The 12,630-nt window shown below is 47.3% G+C and overlaps 1 protein-coding gene across 1 annotated transcript; it reads right to left on the bottom strand.

The window, feature by feature from the left end:
* Positions 1–723: 723 nt before the first annotated feature.
* LOC139262742 (uncharacterized) lies at positions 724–1,494 on the bottom strand. Its single transcript, XM_070877893.1, has one exon. It carries the CDS (start codon positions 1,492–1,494, stop codon positions 724–726), a length of 771 nt encoding a protein of 256 aa, XP_070733994.1.
* Between the last annotated feature and the right edge of the window lie 11,136 nt (positions 1,495–12,630).

Raw genomic sequence — 12,630 nt, 5'->3', positions numbered from 1 at the left:
TTCCGATTGCAGCCACAATCACGATCAGAATGTGGACTCCAGTCAATTGAAAGTGCTCACGCCAGCCGGACAGGCTGTCAATTTGTCGGCTGTCAGGCAGGAGTCTGCAGCAGATTATTTAAACGAGGCAATGAACTTAACAACAGGGCCTCCACGTCCCCAGCCTTGCCATTTTTCCCCACACTGCCCCGCTCCCTCCACAATTCCCCATTAATATCAGGGCCTTTGTGACCAGAAGCTCTCAAACTATAGCTAACTTCATAGCAGTTTAATTATCCTTGTGATAGAAACAATCCCCTGACATACAAAGGCCTTGGGATCATTCAGAGCCTGAGTAGATTGATGCACTCTGAACCACCAAAGTGAGAATTAGGATAATTGACTTTGGCCCGGAATTTGCGGTGGGTAATGTCGCCATCATTACCCCTCTAAAATTGATTGCAGCTTCAGGATTTAGCGCAAGTGCATCTAAACGTGGAAGTCCTGAGGTTGTGGTCAGTCATTCACTGCTCTGACACTGGCTGCACGGTGGACCACCCCCTCCCCACCCCCAGTAGCCGGCAATCAGTGTAATCAATGAAATCAATGAAACCGAGGAAACTTGGATTTTTCCATGGTACAGGTTGAGCGTCCGAAATCCGGAAAGCTCGGGACCGAGGCCGTTCCGGATTCCGTGTATTTTCGGATTTTGGAATGTTTTTGCCTGGGCCGAGGTAGATGGGGTCAGGGAGTTAATGTAAGGGGTCGAGGTCGGCCCACCAAGGTAAGGATGAAGGGATGGAGCCGGGGCCGGGGCAAGGTCGGGCCGCCGTGGGCCGGGGCGAGGTGGGGCCGCCGAGGGCTGGAGCGAGGTCGGGCCGCGGAGGGCCGGAGTGAGGTAGGGCCAGGGCGAGGTGGGGCCGCCGAGGGCTGGAGCGAGGTCGGGCCGCGGAGGGCCGGAGTGAGGTAGGACCAGGGCGAGGTGGGGCCGCCGAGGGCTGGAGCGAGATCGAGCCGCGGAGGGCCGGAGTGAGGTAGGGCCGGGGCGAGGTGGGGCCGCCGAGGGCTGGAGCGAGGTCGGGCCGCGGAGGGCCGGAGTGAGGTAGGGCCGGGGCGAGGTGGGGCTGCCGAGGGCTGGAGCGAGATCGAGCCGCGGAGGGCCGGAGTGAGGTAGGGCCAGGGCGAGGTGGGGCCGCCGAGGGCTGGAGCGAGGTCGGGCCGCGGAGGGCCGGAGTGAGGTAGGGCCAGGGCGAGGTGGGGCCGCCGAGGGCTGGAGCGAGGTCGGGCCGCGGAGGGCCGGAGTGAGGTAGGGCCAGGGCGAGGTGGGGCCGCCGCAGGCCGGAGCGAGGTGGGGCCGCCGAAGGCTGGAGCGAAGTCGGTCTGGGGGGAGGTCGGGCCGGAGCGAGGTTGGGCCGCTGAGGGCCGGGGCGAGGTAGGGCCAGGGGGAGGTCGGGCCACCGAGGGCCGGGGCGAAGTCGGGTCACCGAGGCGGGGGTAATCCGGATTTCGGAACATTTTCCGGTTTCCGGACGATCCCGCCACGGATCGGCCTAGTGTCTGGATTCCAGAACATTCCGAATTTTGGAGCTCTGGATTTCAGACGCTCAACCTGTACCATCGTTGTGAAATACCCCATTAAATGAGCCTTGTTGGAATAGGTGCAACTGGGGTTTTAATAGCATATTGACTGGTAAACAATTGTTCTGGCCCTGTAAAACTAATTTTTATATTTGTGGTGTGTCAAATTTCTCCATTATGATAAAAAATTATAATTTTTTTTTAAACATTAAAAGAAAATGTAAGTTTGTTCATGATATTTCAGCTTCTACCTTATCCTCATGTGAGAATCCCAATCTTTATTTTGCTTTCTGTAACACGTTTTAAAAAGTCCGAAAAGTAGCTTCTCATTTCCTCGTTTCCTGTCTGAGAATTCTTCAATGTGATTGGCTGCTTAGACAGCTTGTTGACGTCATTGCAGCATCGCCATAGGAATTCCCACTACAAAGCACTGCACTTAATTGAACATCGAAAAAGGAAAATTTCTCAGCGCAGAGATCGATCTCTGTGGGCAGCTTTCTTTGGAGTCAGCGGTGAGCGCCTTTGCTTCGTCGCTGTCTGCAAATTATGGGCCATAATATTGTACGCATTCACTCTATATAATAGTTGAATACCATGTCAAGTGCAGACTAGGCTTTCAAGTCAACAGAATTTTATCTTATCAGTCATTTATCTTCCTTTCCTTGAATTCCATGCTTTCCTGTAGAATCTCTTGGTTCCTGGCCTTGACATGCACACATCTGCCTGACGCCAGACAGGAAATCTACAAGACACACAGAAAGCCGTTGAGCTTTGTGTTGTTGTCTTATAATAGTTAGAAATGCTTCTGTCCAGTCTGAGAACTTATTTTTTGTGTTTATTAAATGCAGAAGCCTTTGATGTTAGTTTTGATGCTAGAGAGTGAGGAAGAATTGATTTATTTATTAAAACAAGCTGACGGTCCTTATAGCCAAGGAAGCTAGAAGAGGATAGTCCAGTCAGAGGGTGCACTGTTAATGTGAAGATATTGACTTTATGCTGTGGGATTCTAGTGTAGGAACACAACACATTTGAATGAAATTATTTTGTCAATCGTTGTCAATGGAGGTGCCAACCTAATTTGGTTTAAGTGGGTTAATATCTATATTGAAATGCTGGAAAAGGAAGTCCACATGAATGTATTAAGCATTCATATGCTAATATTCCATAGCATAATTTCAGAGCAATTGTTTATGGCTTTATGTTTCCTAAATTACACCTAGAAAAGGAAAATCAGGCGGCTATATAGCAGGCAGCTGATCCGCAGTGGCCAGCTTTCCACCTGTGCTCAAAGTGAAAATTACCCCCATTGAATTATTCCCTTTGAATATAATTAACAGAATTAAGCAAATGTTTTATTTTTGCATTGTGCACTAATAGGAACAGTTGTAAATGGTGTCAAGTGCTGTCACCGCAAAAGCTCACGTTTTCTCTGTAGCACTTCATTAACGTTAGCCCGTGAATCAGGGGTTAGATTCACAAGTCACACTGTGGTTTTAGCCATAGCATCAGGACAGATTCAGAGCTTAGAATCCATGATCGGATCAGCCATGATCATATTAAAGGGCAGAGCAGGCTCGAGGGGCCGTATGGCCTACTCCTGCTCCTATTTCTTGTAAACAATGAACATATGCTAGGTGTCACTTTGCAGCCACAATTCCTGCTGCTCAGGCATCCACTTGTACTCAAAACAAACAGGGCTAAAAGCAGTGACTTTAGTTTATTCGTCTTCTCTCCCTTTTTCTTATCCTCTTTTCCCCTTCCACTCCCTTTTACTGTATTTTTCTTTCCCTCTTCCAAGCCAGCTTGGCTGTGGGATTTGTGTGTTTTCTCCTGATCGCTCTTGCTGGAAAACAAGAGACAGCTCTGGGGTGGGGGCGGTAGAGAGTATCTGTGACCTAACTGGTATCTTGTAGAAATTCAACATCACTTCATTACTTTTGTATTCAATTCCCGAATATATAAACCCCAGAATTCCACTAGTTATTTTTATTGTTTTCCCACCTGCAATCCTGCTTTAAGAGATCTGTATAACTGCACCCCTAGATCTATATTGTTGTGTAGGGAGAAAGAGTCAGACTGAATACTGTGAGCTCAAAGTAACGTGTGACCTTAGTCTTTTATTGCAGGTCTTCAGAGTGCCTCTCCAACCTGTGAAGCCTTCTTAAATACCTGTGCTCCCAAGGAATTATGGGATCCCTTGGGACTCCGGGGAATGAGCCCTCTGGTGGCTGTACAGAGTAAATGCAAGTCCACATATATAACAACATTGCCCCCCAAAGTCAATAGTACAACTATTTACAATGTGAGTCGATCTTGGGCCCTTCTTACCCTGGTTGATGATCTCGGTGTGAAAATAGATGTTATTGGATCATTTGTTGGGCCCTCGCTCGGCTGTTGTGCAGCTGGCCTTGCTGGGCTGCCTGGTGTGTTGGGCCCTGCAGGGCTGCTATGGATGATGGGTTCTGTTTTGTGGTCAACCATGGTGTCGGTTGCCATTGGTGTATTGGTGGATCAAAAAAGGTAAGGTCCAAGGTGGGTTGCTCAGGGTAGTCCGTGAATCTGAGTTTGATTTGGTCCAAGTGTTTCCGGTGAATGAGTCAATTTGAAAGTTTGACCCGAAATACCCTGCTCCCCTCTTTGGCCACGATAGTGGCGGGAAGCCACTTGGGACCTTGTCCATAATTTAAAACAAATACAGGATCATTGATTTCAATCTCGCATCACACATTTGCGCTATCATGGTATGCACTTTGCTGGTAAGTGGTTGGCTGTTCGACTGGTAAGTATAACTCTTTTAGACTGACTTTTAGATTGGTTTAATTGGCAGCGAACTATTAAATAGTTGTTTGGTGTTTAAGTAAATTTTAGTCAGTAAATTAATTTAAGGGTTAAGTCATGGCAGGAGAGCTCGGATCCGTGTCATGCTCCTCCTGTGCTGAAGTGTCCCTGACTACTATGTGTGCGGGAAGTGTGTCCAGCTGCAGCTCCTGACAGACCGCATGATGGCACTGGAGCTGCGGATGGACTCACTCTGGAGCATGCGCGATGCTGAGAATGTTGTGGATAGCACATTTAGTGAGTTGGTCACACGACAGGTAAGGGTTAGGACAGATAGTGAATGGGTGACCAAGAAACAAGGCAAGAGCAGGAAGGTAGTGCAGGAGTCCCCTGCGGCCATCTCCCTCCAAAACAGATATACCATTTAGGATACTGTTGGGGGAGATGACTTACCAGGGGAAGGCACCAGCAGCCAGGTTCATGGCACCATGGGTGGCTCTACTGCACAGACGGGCGGGAAAAAGAGTGGGAGAGCTATAGTGATAGGGGACTCTATTGTAAGGGGAATAGATAGGAGTTTCTGCGGCCGCAACCGGGACTCCAGGATGGTATGTTGCCTCCCTGGTGCAATGGTCAAGGATGTCTTGGAGCAGCTGCAGAGCATTCTGGAGAGGGAGGGTGAACAGCCAGTTGTCGTGGTACATGTAGGTACCAACGATATAGGTAAGAAGTGGGAAGAGGTCCTACAAGCTGAATTTAGGGAGCTAGGAGTTAAATTAAAATGTAGGACCTCAAAGGTAGTAATCTCTGGATTGCTACCAGTGCCACGTGCTAATCCGAGTAGAGGGAGCAGGATAATTAGAATAAATACGTGGCTTGAGCAATGGTGCAAGAGGGAGGGATTCAAATTCCTGGGACATTGGAACCAGTTCTGGGGGAAGTGGGACCTGTACAAAAGCGACGGTTTGCAATTGGGTAGGACTGGAACTGATGTCCCAGGGGTAACATTTGCTAATGCAGTTCAGGAGTGTTTAAACTAATATGGCAGGGGGGTGGGAACCTATGCCGCAAGACAGGACAAAGTAATATGGAGTCAGAAACAGATGGTAGAAAGGTAAAAAGCAATAGTGGAAGGCCGAGTAAACAAAGGAAAGAAACAAAAAGGGCCACACTACATCATAATTCTAAAAGGACAAAGGGTGTTAAAAAAACAAGCCTGAAGGCTTTGTGTCTTAATGCAAGGAGTATCCGCAGATAGATGTTAACAGATATGATGTGATTGGGATTACAGAGACGTGGTTCCAGGATGATCAGGGCTGGGAACTCAACATCCAAGGGTATTCAACATTCAAGAAGGATAGAATAAAAGGAAAAGGAGGTGGGCTAGCATTGCTGGTTAAAGAGGAGATTAAAGCAACAGTTAGGAAGGACATTAGCTTGGATGATGTGGAATCTATATGGGTAGAGTTGCAGAACACCAAAGGGCAAAAAACGTTAGTGGGAGTTGTGTACAGACCTCCAAACAGTAGTAGTGATGTTGGGGAGAGCATCAAACAGGAAATTAGGGGTGCATGCAATAAAGGTGCAGCAGTTATCATGGGTGACTTTAATATGCATATAGATTGGTCTAACCAAACTGGAAGCAATACGATGGAGAAGGATTTCCTGGAGTGCATAAAGGATAGTTTTCTAGACCAATATGTCGAGGAACCAACTAGGGGGGGAGGCCATCTTAGACTGGGTGTTGTGTAATGAGAGAGGATTAATTAGCAATCTCGTTGTGCGAGGCCTCTTGGGGAAGAGTGACCATAGTATGGTGGAATTCTACATTAGGATGGAGAATGAAACAGTTAATTCAGAGACCATGGTCCAGAACTTAAAGAAGGGTAACTTTGAAGGTATGAGGCGTGAATTGGCTAGGATAGATTGGCGAATGATACTTAAGGGGTTGACAGTGGATGGGCAATGCCAGACATTTAGAGACCGCATGGATGAGCTACAACAATTGTACATCCCTGTCTGGCGTAAAAATTAAAAAGGGAAGGTGGCTCAACCGTGGCTATCAAGGGAAATCAGGGATAGTATTAAAGCCAAGGAAGTGGCATACAAATTGGTCAAAAATAGCAGCGAACCCGGGGACTGGGAGAAATTTAGAACTCAGCAGAGGAGGACAAAGGGTTTGATTGGGCAGGGAAAATACAGTTTGAGAGGAAGCTTGCAGGGAATATTAAGACGGACTGCTAAAGCTTCTATAGATATGTAAAGAGAAAAAGGTTCGTAAAGACAAACGTAGGTCCCCTGCAGTCAGAATCAGGGGAAGTCATAACGGGGAACAAAGAAACGGCAGACCAATTGAACAAGTACTTTGGTTCGGTATTCACTAAGGAGGACACAAACAACCTTCCGGATATAAAAGGGGTCAGAGGGTATCGTAAGAAGGAGTAACTGAGGGAAATCCTTATTAGTCAGGAAATTGTGTTGGGGAAATTGATGGGATTGAAGGCCGATAAATCCCCAGGGCCTGATGGACTGCATCCCAGAGTACTTAAGGAGGTGGCCTTGGAAATAGCGGATGCATTGACAGTCATTTTCCAATATTCCATAGACTCTGGATCAGTTCCTATGGAGTGGAGGGTAGCCAATGTAACCCCACTTTTTAAAAAAGGAGGGAGAGAGATAATAGGGAATTATAGACCGGTCAGCCTGGGTAAAAGTATGGAATCAATTATTAAAGATGTCATAGCAGCGCATTTGGAAAGAGGTGACATGATAGGTCCAAGTCAGCATGGATTTGTGAAAGGGAAATCACGCTTGACAAATCTTCTGGAATTTTTTGAGGATGTTTCCAGTAGAGTGGACAAAGGAGAACAAGTTGATGTGGTGTATTTGGACTTTCAGAAGGCTTTCAACAAGATCCCACACAAGAGATTAATGTGCAAAGTTAAAGCACATGGGATTGGGGGTAGTGTGCTGACGTGGATTGAGAACTGGTTGGCAGACAGGAAGCAAAGAGTAGGAATAAATGGGTTCTGTTCAGAATGGCAGGCAGTGACTAGTGGGGTACCGCAAGGTTCTGTGCTGGGGCCCCAGCTGTTTACATTGTACATTAATGATTTAGACGAGGGGATTAAATATAGTATCTCCAAATTTGCGGATGACACTAAGTTGGGTGGCAGTGTGAGCTGCGAGGAGGATTCTATGAAGATGCAGAGTGACTTGGATAGGTTAGGTGAGTGGGTAAATGCATGACAGATGAAGTATAATGTGGATAAATGCGAGGTTATCCACTTTGGTGATAAAAACAGAGAGAGACGGACTATTATCTGAATGGTGACAGATTAGGAAAAGGGGAGGTGCAACGAGACCTGGGTGTCATGGTACATCAGTCATTGAAGGTTGGCATGCAGGTACAGCAGGCTGTTAAGAAAGCAAATGGCATGTTGGCCTTCATAGCGAGGGGATTTGAGTACAGGGAGGTGTTACTACAGTTGTACAGAGCCTTGGTGAGGCCACACCTGGAGTATTGTGTACAGTTTTGTTCTCCTAACTTGAGGAAGGACATTCTTGCTATTGAGGGAGTGCAGCGAAGGTTCACCAGACTGATTCCCAGGATGACAGGACTGACATATCAAGAAAGACTGGATCAACTGGGCTTGTATTCACTGGAGTTCAGAAGAATGAGAGGGGATCTCATAGAAACGTTTAAAATTCTGCCGGGTTTCGACAGGTTAGATGCAGGAAGAGTGTTCCCAATGTTGGGGAAGTCCAGAACCAGGGGTCACAGTCTAAGGATAAGGGGTAAGCCATTTAGGACCGAGATGAGGAGAAACTTCTTCACCTAGAGAGTGGTGAACCTGTGGAATTCTCTACCACAGAAAGTTGTTGAGGCCAATTCACTAAATATATTCAAAAAGGAGTTAGATGAAGTCCTTACTACTAGGGGGATCAAGGGGTATGGCGAGAAAGCAGGAATGGGGTACTGAAGTTGCATGTTCAGCCATGAACTCATTGAATGCCGGTGCAGGCTCAAAGGGCCGAATGGCCTACTTCTGCACCTATTTTCTATGTTTCTATGTTGAAGCTGCCTGCTCTCTGCCTGTTCATGTCGATCAGAGTAAACTAACGAAAGCCTTGACTTGAGTGCTCTTTTCATGAGCAGTTCAGCAGATGGGATCCCAGTGAGTAAGTGGGGTCTCGTGCGGTAGCTAAGCAGGACTCCGGATAGGTGAGTCTGCAGTGAGCCTTCAGTTACCCTCTTCAAGCCTTTCTTGATGGTTTGCACTGCTCTCTCTGACTGATCATTAGACGCTGGTTTAAATGGGACAGATGTGACATGTTTGATCCCATTACGGGTCATGAATTCTTTGAACTCAGCGCTGGTAAAACATGGCACGTTGTCACTCATCAGGACATCGGATAAGCCGTGTGTGGCAAACATAGCCCGCAGGCTTTCAGTAGTGGCAGCGGACATGCTAGCCGACATTATCTCACATTCAATCCACTTGGAGTACGCGCCTATAACCACAAGAAACATATTTTACCAAGAACGGGCCTGCATAGTCGACGTGTACCCTGGAGGGCCAAGACCATAAACTTGTGTAAACTTGCGCCTCCCTGTGTATATTGCTTAATTGCGAGCATGTATTACATCTATGAACACAGGACTCTAAGTCCGCATCGATACCAGGCCACCACACGTGGGATCTGTCTATCGCTTTCATCATTACGATGCCGGGGTGGGTACTGTGGAGGTCATTTATGAAGGTGTCTCTGCCCTTCTTGGGGACCACTACTCGATTGCCCCACAGAAGGCAGTCTGCCTGTATAGACATTTCATCTTTGCGCCACTAGAACGGCTTTATCTCTTCCTGCATTTCCACTGGGACACTGGACCAGCTCCCGTGAAGCACACAGCTTTTGACTAGAGATAATAAGTGGTCCTGGCTTGTCCAGGTTTTGATCTGCCGGGCAGTGACAAGTGATTGGCAATAGCAGCCAACTGAGAACATCGACGCAGTTTTCTGTGCCTGGCCTGTGGCGGATGGCGTAGTTGTATGCAGACAATGTGAGCGCCCATCTCTGGATGTGGGCCGATGCGTTGGTATTTATCCCTTTACTCTCGTAAAACAGGGAGATAAGTGTCTTATGGTCAGTTTCCAATTCGAATTTTAGCCCAAACAGATATTGATGCATTTTCTTTACCCCATAGACACACGCTAACGCTTCTTTTACAATCATGCTATCAGCTCTCTCAGCCTTAAACAGACTCCTGGATGCAGATTCCTGAAATCATTAGCTTGTTGCAATACTAACCCGATGCCATATGATGACGCATCACATGCTAGTACCAAATGCTTACATGGATCATACAACACAAGCAATTTGTTTGAGCATAACAATTTTCTTGCTTTTACAAAGGCATTTTCTTGGTTTTTGTCCCAAACCCATTCGTCCCCTTTTCGTAGTAAGACATGCAGTGGTTCTAGCAGTGTGCTGAGACTCGGTAAGAAGTTACCAAAGTAGTTCAAGAGTTCCATAAACGACCGCAGCTCCGTCACGTCCTGTGGTTTCGATGCGTTCTCGATTGCCTCCGTCTTCGCGTTGGTGGGCGTGATGCTGTCCGCCACAATCCTCCTTCCCAGGAACTCCACTTCAGGTGCCAGGAAAACGCACTTCGAGCTTTTTAACATGAGCCCCATGCGGTTGAGTCGACTAAGAACCTCCTCCAGATTCTGCAGGTGCTCGACTGTGTTCCGACCTGTGACCAAGATGTCGTCCTGGAAGACCACGGTGTGCGGGACCGACTTCAGGAAACCTTCCATGTTTCTCTGGAATATCGCTGCCACTGACTGGATTTCAAACGGGTACCTGTTATAGACAAAAAGACCTTTGTGCGTGTTGATGCAGGTGAGGGCCTTCGATGATTCCTCCAGTTCCTGAGTCATGTAGGCTGAAGTCAGATCCAGCTTCGTGAACGTCTTTCCTCCCACCAGCGTTGCAAAGAGGCCGTCGGCTTTTGATAGTGGGTATTGGTCCTGTGGGGAGAAAGGATTGATAGTTACTTTGTAATCGCCACAGATTCTGACGGTGCCGTCTCCCTTGAGGACTGAAACAATAGGACTGGCCCACTTGCTGAATTCGATCGGTAAAATGATGCGCTCTCGTTACAGCCGGTCTAGCTCGATCTCTACCTCATCATGTACGGTACTGCTCTCACCATGTGATGGATGAGTCACGCCCCCGGAATTAGGTGCATCTGCACCTTTGCTTCTTGGAATTTCCCGATGCCTGGTTCAAACAGCGAAAGAAATTTGTTTAAGACCTGGGCACACGAAGTGTCGTCAATGGGCAATAGTGCTCGGACGTCATCCCAGTTCCAGCGTATATTTCCCAGTCAGCTCTTGCCGAACATCACCTAGTACCACCCAGAGTGGTAGCTTGTGCACCGCTCCATCATAGGAGACCTTTACGGTAGCACTGCAGATTACAGGAATCAGTTATTTTGTGTAAGTTCTTAGTTTCGTATGAATTGGAGTTAAGACTGGCCTTGAGGCCTTGTTGCACCAAAACCTTTCGGAAGTCTTTTAGCCCATGATGGACTGGCTTGCACCCGTGTCCAGCTCCATTGACACCGGGGGTCCATTTAGTTCAACATTCAGCATTATCAGGGGACAATTCGTAGCGAATGTGTGCACCCCATGTACCTCTGCCTCCTCTATCTGAGGCTCTGTTTCGTCATGATCCTCCTCTGCAACATGGTGGTTTGCAGGTTTAACAGGCTTAGCAGCTCACCTGCAGACTCGTTGGAGGTGTCCCATTGTTCCACAGCCCTTGCAAACGTATCCTTTGAATCGGCATGAATGGAAAGGATGATCACCCCCGCAGCGCCAACAAGGTGTTAATGGCCTTGCATTCATCACCCTTGATTGTGGACTCTCAGACATCTGTGGACATGTAGCTGCAGGTGTATGTGTATGTGTGACCTGCCCTGTACAGTACTTGTAGCAGCACTTGTGTGCTGAGAGATTTGCTTCGTATTGTCACTGTGGGCAATGAACGCCTGGGCTATCGCTATGGCCTTACTCAAGGTTGGGGTCTCTACAGTCAAAAGTTCGCGAAGTATGGTTTCGTGGCCAATGCCAAGTACAAAAAAGTCTCTGAGCATGTGCTCCAAATGTCCTTCAAATTCACAATGTCCTGCAAGGCGTCTTAGCTCGGCGACATAACTCGCCACTTCCTGGCCTTCAGACCTTAGGTGTAGAACCGGTACCTCGCCATTAGAACGCTTTCCTTCGGGTTCAAATGCTCTCGGACCTGTGTGCACAAATCGTCATATGATTTCTCCATGGGTTTCGCTGGAGAGAGCAGATTCTTCATGAGGCCATACGTTGGTTCCCCACAGACTGTGAGGAGGATCGCCTTTCGTTTGGCAGCGCTATCTTCCCCAATTAGCTCATTGGCCACGAAGTATTGGTCGAGTCACTCCACAAAAGTTTCCCAATCATCCCGCTCCGAAAATTTCTCCAGGATGCCCACTGTTCTCTGCATCTTTGGGTTCGCTATCTGTATCTCGTCGCCAGTTGTTGTGTATGGAGAAAGTGTCAGACTGAATACTGTGAACTCAAAGTAACGTGTGACCTTAGTCTTTTATTGTAGGTCTCCAGAGTGCCTCTGCAACCTGTGAAGTCTTCTTAAATACCTGTGGTCCCAAGAGATTATGGGATCGCTTGCGACTCTGGGGAAAGAGCCCTCTGATGGCTGTACAGAATAAATACAAGTCCACATATATAACATATATGTTCTTCTGCTGCACTGAGAATGTTACTGTTTGAGGTATATTTCCATCTCAGTCTTTTCCCCAATATGTATTATTTTACATTTATCTACATTGAACTGCATTTTCCCTGTATCTACCCATTCATTGACCTGCCTCTGTCCTCCTGTAGGCTCTTGAATGCTTCCTTGCAGTTTACCATGTCTTTTAATTTGGTGTTGTTATGAAATTTTAATATCATATGTATGAAGAACTCAAACTAGATACATGAGGCAAACCAATAGTTACATCTTGCCAATCCAAGAAACGTTCATTTACTCCCATTCTGTGCTTTCTGTCCTTCAGCCTCCCCTTTTTCCATGCCTCCACTTTAACTTTAATATCACAAGCCTTAATATTTGGTAAGAAAGGAGGAAATAGAGATTAGGAGTTAAGAGAAGTTTCTCAGAGTGGTTGGAATGGGTAGTGGTGTCCCACAGTATTCTGTTCTGGGACTGCTCCTGTTTATTGTGTACATCAAT

This window comes from Pristiophorus japonicus, chromosome 4 (assembly GCF_044704955.1).
Source record: "Pristiophorus japonicus isolate sPriJap1 chromosome 4, sPriJap1.hap1, whole genome shotgun sequence".
In the NCBI taxonomy this organism is placed as follows: Eukaryota; Metazoa; Chordata; class Chondrichthyes; family Pristiophoridae; genus Pristiophorus; species Pristiophorus japonicus.
This window is presented reverse-complemented; position numbering and strand designations above follow the sequence as displayed.

Coding starts and splice junctions, on each gene's coding strand:
- LOC139262742 (XM_070877893.1), bottom strand. CDS start 1,494: ATGTTCCGAAATCCGGATTACCCCCGCCTCGGTGACCCGACTTCGCCC.